The sequence below is a fragment of the Alligator sinensis genome, unplaced genomic scaffold, assembly GCF_000455745.1.
Source record: "Alligator sinensis unplaced genomic scaffold, ASM45574v1 scaffold925_1, whole genome shotgun sequence".
NCBI lineage: Eukaryota > Metazoa > Chordata > Crocodylia > Alligatoridae > Alligator > Alligator sinensis.
The window spans coordinates 145,370-157,296 of NW_005843152.1; the positions used below are offsets into that span (position 1 = coordinate 145,370).

The 11,927-nt window shown below is 39.9% G+C and overlaps 1 protein-coding gene across 5 annotated transcripts in view; it reads left to right on the top strand.

Moving 5' to 3' along the window:
• The window catches only part of SH3GLB1 (SH3 domain containing GRB2 like, endophilin B1), a 30,382-nt gene that overhangs the window by 5,635 nt on the left and 12,820 nt on the right, over nucleotides 1–11,927 (top strand). For all 5 annotated transcript variants that reach the window (XM_014526764.2, XM_014526762.2, XM_014526763.2 and 2 more), the window contains exons 2-4: nucleotides 4,397–4,525; nucleotides 8,970–9,103; nucleotides 9,440–9,532. In XM_014526764.2, the coding sequence (XP_014382250.1) occupies nucleotides 4,453–4,525; nucleotides 8,970–9,103; nucleotides 9,440–9,532 (300 nt within the window). In that variant the 5' untranslated portion in view covers nucleotides 4,397–4,452. The remainder of the gene's footprint in view (nucleotides 1–4,396; nucleotides 4,526–8,969; nucleotides 9,104–9,439; nucleotides 9,533–11,927) is intronic.

Here is an 11,927-nt window from a genome sequence, read left to right on the forward strand (position 1 = left end):
ATAATGATGTTCAATGTCTTCAAAGCACTAAACCTAAAAACACAACTTATTTCCCCTGGAATGTGTGAAGAGCAGAGGTTAAGGAGATATAAAATTAGGAATCTATTTTTAAGGATAGAATAAACTCCAGCAGTAAATCTGAAGCAGTTGATAGTCAGATACGAGAGACATTCAAAATTGTGCATATGGTTTGTTGAAAGGCCCTCCTCCATGTATTGTTTGGGTGCATCTACGTTCATGTTGGGGAAGCTTTAATATCTAAAGCTGTAGCACTGCTCTCTGGGTCCACTTTTCAAGTGTAGTAGCAGTAGTGATTTGACTACTTTGTAGTGTAATGCTTCCTTAGATGGACCAAAAAGCTCAGGGTTATTGAGTCTGCTTTCACTTCTCTGTCTGTAGCCAGAATTACAAAGAACCTTGTTACTAATATAAGAATATATGAGAAGGTACTCTAAATCAAGAGTCCATGTGGCATGTCTGTCTCTGTCCGTCCATCTGTCTTGCTTACAGTTGGAATAACAATGTTGGGAAGCAGTAAGCAATCACATTGGAGAAATAAGAATGTACCAGAGAAACAGTAATTATCCTAAGTCTGTACCACCACCTGGTCCCTCTCTGCTGCCTTTCCAGTAAAAAAACTGCTTAATAGGACAGACTTAAAGAATAAGGAAAGCAGCAGCTCTGTAAGTCCTGCTTCTATTTGTCGTACACCAGAGACAGAAATATATAACAATAGGCCTGTGAAACTGAAGTAACATCACCCAAAAGAAATGACTCTAAGACTAAGGGCTTAATAGGAAAAGGTACCAACTGGAGATTACATTTGGAGGAGCCCATGCATGTTGCTGGTTATTTTAGCTGCCGGCTATTAAATATCAAGGATTAACAACTTCCAAACTGAGCATAGGGGTGTTGGTTGTAGCTGTGTTGGTCTAAGGACATAGGCAGACAAGGTTCTTTAGGTAAATGGGATATCTTTTATTAGACCAACTAAACAGTTGGAAAAAAATGTTCTTTGCAACCTTTCGGGGACTAATGCCCTTTTTCAGGTATAGGGAAAGTCAGTTGTTGTTATTTACAAAACAATGGCAGGCTCTCCCTATGCCTGAAGAAGGGTGTTTGGGCCCAAAAGCTTGCAAAGAACAATTTTTCCAACTATTTAGCTGGTTTAATAAAAGATATAACATTTATCCAAAGCACCTTGTCTGCAAACTGAGCCTAGAACACTTGTGGCCAAGCTTCTTGGCTGTCAGGCCCAAGTTAACCCCCAGAGATGTTCCTGATAGTTCTTTCCTTTTTTGCTTTTTATGGAGCTGGTGTTATAGGAAGTAACACTGCAGCAACTTCTGCAACCCCTTCTGAGTTCAGTCAGGCCGTTGTTTTTGCAAATATACTAGGGGAAGCTAGAGCTAAGTGGTTACTTGTATTTGTTACCAAGTTTAAGATTTAGCTCTGTTCTGCAAACTTGTGAGGCAAGAAATGCATGTCTTGTGACCTGTTCAAATAATTTCCTTTGGCCTCATTCTAGTAATAAATCACAAAATTAAGTGTTTGAACATCAACAACTTGAAAGAATATTAAAAAGAAAAATGCATCACAAGCTCATCATAACATTCATATGGGACTTCAATAATGCATATAAATTTTAATTTTAATCAGTAGGCCAAGTGCCATTTGGCTAATTAAATGATTTGTAATAGCACTAAATTCTGAAACACGAACTATAGAAGTTAGCAATCACCCTAAAACAGGGGTTTTCAACCTTTCTTGGTCTGTGTCCCCCGGCAGCCAGTCGAAGCAGGGTGTCCCCCAGCAGCTGGTTGACGGCAGCCAAATTGGTGGGGGCTGTCCCCTGGCAGCCAGTCGATGAGCGGAGGGTCCCCCGCATGCCTGTGATGGCAAAACTGGAAGTGCTGGCAGTCGAAGTGCCAGCAGCGCTCAGCACCAACAAAAACAAAGGCACTGGTAGCGCATGGTGGCACAAAGTGCTGGCAGCCCCGACCCCTGCACCACTTCCCTTTACCCCCTGGGGCCTTCCGAAGTACCCCCAGAGGAACGTGTACCCTTGGTTGACAACCCCTGTCTTAAAGTTTAATATCGGTCTGGATTATTTAGTCACTTGGCCAGTTTTTGGAAAATCTAACCAACTATGAAATTATTCTGGTTGAGCCCACCAAGAGTGCCAGCAGTCTTGCAGGACAGAGGAAAGAGAATTAAACTTTATTCTTTAACATATTCTTGGTTACTTAAAAACACATCGAGTGAGTGGAAAATGGACATTAAATTTGATACTGAAGTTCAAGTTTGTATTATGCCTTGATTTTTAGAGAAATGTTTAAAGAGAATGTTGAGTTGTAATTGCAGGCTGGTGAAATGGGAGCAGTAGATAAATGGAGTAAAAAGGATAATGAATGGGTGGCAATCTTACAGCTTTTCTAGGGAAAAGTTACCCATGTTTTCTCATATACAATACAGCCCAGAATATAATATACATCTTGTATTTTTGAAAGGCAGAATGAAGAAGAAAATATTTTTCCTGAGTTATGGCTGCTTAGAGCAGGGACAGCATCTTCAGCGGTCTCGCCCTCCCTTTCCTCCTTAGTTGAAAGCTGAAATTCTAGCTGTATTGAGATATAGTCCTCCTTGGTTGGATCTAGGATTTTGAAACAAGCTAAAGAGTCTCCAGGTCTGTGAAAGAGGAGGAGGGAGACCAGGATCAGCTAGCAGACAAAATAGCTCTAAGAAAGGTTAGCTTTATTAGTGTAACATAAAGACCACTAAAAAGGAAAGATGTTATATAACACTTTTGGAGTCAAGGACAATGATCCATTAAAGCAGCCCTTATTTTGGGTTTCTGATTTTGCAGGAAATGTTGTATGTTTATATTCGAGAGAATACAGTAATTTCGAAGAGTCTAATGTTCAGTTGAAATCTAATCTGCAGATACTCAGTGTTCAAGTTAACTATTCTTCATCCACAGTAAATCAGACTCTTCAACATTTCCTACATAAATACTTTACTTGGTACCCATAAGATTTTTAGGCCCATTTTCTAAACTCAGAGTGCATTTGATTTACTTTTTATAATAGAAGTAAAAGCCTCCTGTAGACATGTGCTCAATTTTGAAGTAATTATGAATATGTATATAAACAAGGAAAATAGAAATTAGTATTAAAAATCACTTTTGTTCAGGGAAAGTGCGCTTAATTTCCTCATAAACATGAGACAGACTGTATTAAAGAAGCTTATGACATTTACATCTTCTCTAGTTCTGTAGAAAGGTGACTTGACTTATGGGTTAAAACTGCAAAATGTTAGATTCTTTACTCTGAGCAAGTCAGGATAGAGGGAGCTGTTTCAGACCCATCTTTAATGAAAAGTGGAAAAGTGTACTACTTACCCTGGAATTTTTGAAACCACAGATCTAAAAAAGAAACAACTCTCCGGAGTTAGCAGGCCTTCTCCCTGGAGGTGGTTCTCTCTCTTGCTAGATTGTAAAATCTTTGCTTCTCTTACTATGGAGAATGACAGAAGTCATTTTTGCCTGTAGAGAAGAATGCTGCGATTGTTCCCTGTGTGTTAACAGAATAATTTTCTTTGGATGAAATCAGATGAGGCTGTGCAAATGCATTAAAGGTGGAGGAGGTAGCTCAAGTTTTGCTCAAGGGACAACTTAGTCTGCAGTATCAACTCTGTTTCATACATTTTATTGTATTTACTGATATACCTCCCCCCAAAAATTAGCCCCCTAAAACTGGGGCATGTGTCTTAAGTGGAGAAGCTGACTTCTGCACAGGAATGGAAGCATGGAGACACTGGAATGGCTACCAGGGACTGTGCTGCTCTCTCGGCCAGCATGCAGCAGGGGCAGAGTCCACTCTTTAGCATCTGAGCTGGAGTTTGAACCCTCTTACAGCCTCTGCTAAATTGATGGTAGCTTTTGACCGAGCAACCGAAAGACCGAAAACTCTAGCTTTTGCCTGAGCAGTTAGGGGACAGGGAAGTGAGCTGAAGACTAGACTTTGTCCCTGCTCCATGAAATTAGCTTTTGGCCATGACTCTAGAAGAATTTTTTTTCATTGTGCCTTCCTAGGACAACTTGTATGTCTTTAGTTGGGGGCATGTGGTATGTGAGGAAATGCAATGATTGATTTAACTTCATGATTTTAAATAATCCTATTTTGCATTTTCATAAGTAGCAATTTAGAAATATTTATAAACGGAGTATGTAGATGAAGAAAAACATGAACACATCTGTCTTGGTGATTTATCACTTTATCCAAATACCTAACACTTTAATGTCCTGTGAATGATTTGGTAAATTATGATCCTGTTTCTAAATTCATCCTAATACTGCTCTTGATCTACAGTAATGTATTTCTGAAACTTCTTTTAGATGCTAGAATAGAAGAATTTGTCTATGAAAAGTTGGACCGCAAAGCACCAAGTCGTATGAATAATCCAGAATTACTGGGCCAGTATATGATAGATGCTGGGAATGAATTTGGCCCAGGGACAGCATATGGTAAGTGAGAGCCAAGAAGATGGCTTTTGTTTCAAAAACAAATGCACAATCTTTTGCAATAAAATAACCAATGTAGAGTGAGAGACGTTTTCTTTTCCTTCTAATAAACATGTGCAAAAGTTGTCAATCTTTTAACAGTTTGACATTTTTCAAATATATCTGAATTCTTAACCCAGACTGCGGGTAAATTCCATTACAGCAGCTGTTGGAGCCACAGTTCCACCTTTTTGTGGATGTATCACTTTTTGCTGTCTGAGCTGTTAGCTCTAGAAATTGGTTTCTCTATGAATCTTTAGCTGGAAGGGTAAAGTGTAGTTTCTTTCTAATGTGCGGTTATTTAATAAAAATATTTATTTTACAGCCTTTCACATGTTATGCAAAGTAGGAGTTGTTATAAAAAAAAGACAACCTTGATTAAAATCTCACTGGAATTTCACAGTAACTTTCCTATAATCAAATTGAGCCTTTCTGCAAAAGGTTAGATCTCTAATGTGTTTCTTTTATAATGAATAACTTTCTCCCACTCTGCAAGTGCTTACCTGTGCAGCATTGCTACATTTGTTATTAAAGTTGGATGTCTGAAAATATTCAAAGTGCAGGTTTTGCGTTACCTGCAGCTCTAAAACAGCTCTTTATACTGGCGTAATGGTTACATTTAACCAACCAAAAATGCATAAATATATGGTTGCCAAGATGCACAAATTACAGAGCCTGGTAGTTGTCATTTCATAACACAAGGTGATGAAGCAAGTACATGGCAGGGGGAGGGGAAACCTGTTTTGTGAGGAATTAATTCTTTGTCTCAAAGTAATAATTTCCTCAAAAAGGGAAGAACAACACCTGTTGTTAGAAGCCTCCAAGATACAAGTTTCTTGGCAAAAAATAAGACAACCATTACTGATTTTTTTTTACATTAGGGAAGTGACAAACCAGCTGCAAATGCCTGATCATCTTTTCCCATATTAATAAGGTCCAAAGTTTGCTGGTCTTCATCCTTTTTAAAAAGAAGTCATTCAAACCAATGTATCTAATTCTTTACAGGCAGATGTTGCCCTCTTTACAGCTTGCTGTAATGCTCTTAAGTCAGGGCAAAGTATAAATGGCATATTACTATAACGTTCTGTTATCTGCTCTTAAGCAAGTGCTACTGTATGAGTGGTGAATATGCTGAAAAGTTAATGAAGGTGGGAAACAGGTGTTAAGCAGCACTCGTATGGGAAAGTTTCATGTACCATAAGAGTATATAAAACAAATTGGGAATGGTAAGAAGGGAAGAGGCACAAAGACTTTATTACACTATATTTTAACAAAAATCTAATTTAATTATGTTGTTGGTCTAAATTAAGCTTCTGTAACAGTTGTTGTCAGGCTTAATAATAATCTTCAATTAAAGTGCAATTCTAAATTGTCTTCTAAACTAGATTGCATTTAGAATTTAAAAGCTTTCCAACAGTTGACTTGGCCAGTAAGTAAAAACTTGAAGTGCCTGAGCACTCCATCAAACTTTGCAGGGGACTGCTTCTGGATTAAACTATAACACTGAGAAGTGAATAAAACAGATACTTAAAATAGGACTGCCATAGATAGCTAGGTACTATCACCACAATGTTGCTAACTATTCACATTTAAGATCTAACAACGAATATGGTTTTTATGGTTCATCATCACTAACTCTGCCAAAGCAACAAATGAAAGCCATCATGGATGCCTACCCCACTCAAAACACTTACAGCTGACTGACTACTGTATACCCAGGACCACTGCAACATCTATATAACCAGAAATATGACCAGCACAACTGCTGGATGGATCATTGTTTGATACGTTTTGTCATGTCTATTCGTATTACCCCAAAATGACATAAAAGAAGCAACCAAGTAAGAGGCTCAAATATCAAACACCGGTTCTTGAAAGAGGCTACTAATGGTGATAATCTCCAACAGTGCCTCAGTGAAAAACTCCCTGACCTCCCTCATGATCTTGACAGTAATGATCAGTGGAATAGCCTCAAGAAAGACGTCTGTGAGGCATCTGAAGAATCTCCAGGCTTATCCACAAAGAAACATCAAGAGTGGTTTGATGAGAATGATAGGAAAATTCAAATCATCATTGACAGAAAAAGGAGAGCCTTCAAAGCTTTTTAGAATGACATCAATTTCAAACAGAAGCAAGATATTTATTGACGCATTTAAAATTGAGACCCAGAAGAAAATTCAAGAGCACAAAAAAAAAGTGGAAGGACAAAACAAAAAATATTTTTCAAATTTGCTGACAGCAATAACCTAGGTAGTTTCTTCAGCACAACTAAAGCCATCTATGTGCCAAGCACACAAGGAGCCATCCCTCTGAGGTCCAAGGATGGAAGAATACACCTGAAAGACAGCTTCACCATCAACACACAGTGGAAGGATTACTTTCAAGAGCTCCTCAAGAGAGGTTCTTATGTTGAATACAATCCCATCAAAGCCATTCCATAACATTAAGGACAACCTTGCAGATTCATCAATCTTTCAAGAGGCCTTGAAAGCTATTAAACAGATAAAGAACGACAAAGCATGGGGTCCTGATGAAATTTGTCTGTTTTGGAAAAAAACTCTCTCTCGCCAACTGTACACCATTATTCTGAAAAACTGGAACATAAAAGAGATTCCCAGTGACTTGAGATGCCAGAATCACTACCATATTCGAAAGAGGAGATACTTGCTGCAATCCAGTCTTATTGGTATTGCATTCCTGTCCGTAGCTGGGAGGATCCTTACCGGTATTCTCCTCAATAGACTCACTGCTTGCAGAGGAGATTTTACTGAAGTCCCAGTGTGGTTTCAGACCACTCGGAGGTACAATAGGTCTTTGTTCCTAGATAGCTTCAGAAGAAGTGTTGGAAGAACCACTGAGATCTTTACATGGCCTTCATTGGCCTGACTGAGGCCTCTGATTTAATCAACAGAGAGGTTCGTGAAATATCCTGATGAAATTTGTATGCCCGCCAAGATTTGTTAATATCACTCAACTTCTTCATGACAACATGACAGCAACTGTCCTAAGCAATGGCTCAGAAACAGACCTCTTCACTAGTAGAACAAAAACCTCTCTTCTCCATCTGTATTGCAGCTATTTCAGGTCTCGCTGCTGATGGACTTCCATCTGGAGTCAACATCCAGTATCACATAGATGGGGATGTCTTTAACATTGATGGGTTACGTTCCAAATCCAAGATAACCAACACCTCCATTACTGATCTTCAGTATGCTGATGATTGTGCAGTGTGTGCCTACTCAACTGAAGAGCTCCAGGTCACTCTTGATTGCTTCTGTGAAGCATAAGAAATGTTGGGCTCACTGTCAGTGTCATGAAAGCCAAGAGATTTTTACCAACCCACCCTGAACCAGCCAGCTGCTCCTCATATTACAACTGTAGGGCAATCCTTCAGGAACTTTGACCATTTCCATTACCTGGGCAGACACTTTAGCTAAAATGTAAATGTAGACAATGTTCAACATTGGATGCCTTTAGAAGTCTCCAGAATCCTGTCTTGGATGATAATGACATCAGGACCTAAACCAAACTTCTTGTGTACCAGGCTGTTGTCATCCCTACCTTGTGTATGGGTATGATACTTGGATGACCTATCAGAAACACCTACAAGCTTTGGAACATTACCATCAGTAATGTCTTTGGGAAATCTTCCATAATAACTGGAAGGACAGGAGAATGAATGCCAGCGTTCTGGCTCATGCAAACAACACCAGCATTGAAGCTGTGTTTGTATGGCAGCATCTCCACTGGACAGGACATATCATAAGGAAGCCTAACAATATGCTTCTGAAATGGGCCCTATACTCCCAACTCACAGATGGTCATTGCTCAAGAGGCAGGTAAAAGAAGAGATTCAAGGACACCTTGAAAGACAATCTAAAGAAATGTGATATCAACCTGGGAGACTCGAGCACTGAATTGTTCCTGGTGGCACCATGATATATGACAAAGTATCAGTCATTTTGGTTAGACCCTCTTTGCTATGCAGGCAGATAAATGAAAGCATCTCAAAGGAAAAGAGCTGCTACCTGACATCACCAGGATAGTTTGGGAAAGAAGGATCATATCTGCCACGTCTGCAGTTGAATATGCAGCTCTTGGCTCCACCTCCTCAGTCGTCTACAGACTCACTGATCAAACTTCCCTATTTACTGGAAAACTGTCACTCTTGTGTCAAATGACTGCTGCTGATGAACTAGTCCCATTTAGGACCTAACAATGAATATGTTCTCTGCTTACTTTAAAGTAAGTGTAACTGGAACGTAACTGTTTATACTTCATAAAACACTGTTCCTTTTGGTTATTGGTTAGTTTTCAAACTTCTGGCTTAAGTTCCTGTTCTTAGCAGCCTGTTTGTTAACCACATACAGGAACAACTGGACAACAGATATCTCTCTTTATTTTTCAGGAAATGCACTCATCAAATGTGGGGAAACACAAAAGCGAATTGGAACAGCAGACAGAGAACTAATTCAAACATCTGCTATAAACTTTCTCACTCCACTAAGAAATTTTACTGACGGGGACTACAAAACAATTGCTGTAAGTTGGGAAATGTACTTCCTTTTATATATCTCAATATTTTTCAATATAAATACTTAAGTGGAAGTGGGGATAGTCAAATTTCTGCTTTGGGCACTTCTTGAAGCTTTTAAAAACATGACTATTTTTTAAAGCAGACTTAAAAAAGCTAGCAAAACAGTGTTTTATAAAAGCACATATGTTGTAAACACTTGCCACATTCACTAAGTTTAAAAGTTCAGTTTTATATGGCATGTTAGGAATACAGTCTCAAGTAAGTGGATGAGCAATGTTTAGGTATTGCAGACCCATAATTACCCTGATTATGTAACCTAACTGATTTTCCTAAACTTATAGAAAGAAAGAAAGCTACTGCAAAACAAGAGACTAGATTTGGATGCAGCGAAAACCAGACTGAAGAAGGCAAAGGTTGCAGAAGCTAGAGCTGTAGTAAGTAGACTACTGTTAATATTTTTTTTAAAAGTACACACAGGCTTGCCTTAACTCTCCAAAAATAGACCTTTCTGATCCTGTATAAACTGATTGGGCACGTCTACACAAGATGTTTACTACGTAATAGACTAATTAGCTGTGCAGTAAATATCTTGGCATGTACACGTGCCCCTGTTAGGCTGGGGTAAACTAATTTATTCTGCAGCAAGATATTACTTGTAAATACAAAGTACAGCCTGGCAGGCTGAGCCCCCAGGCTCGCTCCTGGGCACATGCTCAAACAGTAATAAACTCCAGAGTTTATTGCTTCGTATTAATTGCATGTGTAGATACACCCAGTATGTAGTTTTGTTTTGTTTTGGTTTCCACTTGGCCAGAAATGCCGAAGTGGCACGTGATAGAGGAAAATGGAACACTGCTAACTGATGTTTAAATTTATTCCCTAATTTTTTTTCACAATGCAATTTGGCAAACATTTATGTAGCATCTCTTCTATCTTAAATAAGCATTTTATTGTAACACCTTTTGAATACAAAGAATTGTGAATGAACTTCTTCACATAGTAATATTAAGTGTGGTGGTGGTGGTGGTATTGGAGTTCTAAACATCAAGAATAGCTTGTATTGTGGTTGCTTTTTGTGGGAGTATAAACAGATCAGTTGCAAGTGGGAGTACACTGTTAGTAGATAAAACTGTGATGCATGTTCAACTACCTGCAGTGCCACATTTCCATATTGTCTTGTTCTTTGCTGTGTTTTGTTAGAATCCTGCATAACTTCAGGAAAAGTTTTTGTACCTTCTTTTTTGAAAATATGAACAGCTTGCTACTTTAAGTCTGGCAGTATATTCTTCACCCTACATAGCTCAAGGACTGGCCACTCTTAGAACAGTTGCTCTGAAAACTTTAGTGTAGTTAAGGGCATATTATTACTTTGAGTTATACTGGGATTACACTTACTAGTTTTCTCCCCATCAGAAAAAAATAGTCATTAGCTGACTTCATGTAGGGGATCGAGCTACTTTACAAGCACTCTTACAAAAAACTACTTTAAACATTTCTCTGCCAAGCTGTGTTTAATGCTGGTAGATCATGCCACTTAACATCTTAACTGTGTTATCATTTCTACTTTTACTTCAATTCTAACCCTGTGTCTAGCAGCTGTATCAAACCAGTAAATATTAGTGCTCAAAATGAAGAAAGGGTTTGGGTTTTAAGCTGAGACCAGAGGTTCTCAACCTCATCAGATTCAAGGCACCCCTCAAAAATGCCAGCTCTTTGTTTTCAGTGGGTTTTTTGACTATGGAAAAATAAAAGAGAAATTCTTAGATTGCAAAGAACTTGGAAAGACCACACTGAGTTAAAATGTTTTTGATGCTCTGGATTCTTATTTGAAATTCCTGGGTTTTTCTTATGAACCATGTAGGTGTTTGCATATCTAGCAATGTTAGAATTGTGCACCCCAGGATGCTACTGTATAACCCTGGGTGAGACTCACTGGGATAGACACAAGGGGCACGTCCACACATGCAGGCACGTGCGCTTGCAGCAATTCAAATAGGAGCGGCACAAAATTGAGCTGGGAATTTTTGCCTCAGTGCACATGCCTGGACGTGCATTTTGGTATGGAGCAAGTTGTGCCACTTGGGGCAAAATGACCCTGCCCAGCTCCTCCCAGATCTGCAGCCAGGGGGAGCTAGAGCCTGGGGCCAGCACCTGTGCTGTCCCCAGCAGTAGAAAAACCTGCCCTGGTGAGCAGCTCAGGGCTACTTACCCTTAGGAACTTCTGAGGCCCGGCCAGTTGGTGTCTGGGGATACTAGCCCTTGTGCCAGCTGGACTAGTAAAACAGCCCTGACCTAGAGTAGCTCCTGCCCCCTCTACCCACTGCAGCAGTCTAGCAGTGGAGGTTGCTGCCTGTCTGTGACACCTGCAACAGCATCCACCCCCTTTGACCTGCGGCCCTCTGGCTGTACGCCTGCCAGACCTGGATGGGATACCCCCTTTCTGCCATCTGGGCAGCTATTGCCCAGAAGATGTGCTCCTTCCAGTGGCCTGCTCTGAAGAGTCAAAGTGTGTCCTCTTGGCCCCAAATGGCTAACAGGTCAGCCACCTCGTGTGCCCTCCAACTAGGTCTCCAGTGCTGGCCCTGGCCAGGCTCCTCTGCCTGGGTCTTGCTACTTGTCTAACCAGCAGAGATCCTGGTGTTCCCCGTTTAAAAATTGCAAATTCTCTGATAAGAAATCCGAATTCTCTCATTAAAATACCCAAAACAGTGTTCTTCCACTATTAAAATGAAACGCCACTATATATAGAGAAATCAGTCGGGCAAAGTTTTATTGTGATGAGATGTATGGGGGTGCTACTCAGGAGGGGTGGGTTCCCTGGCCCCCACA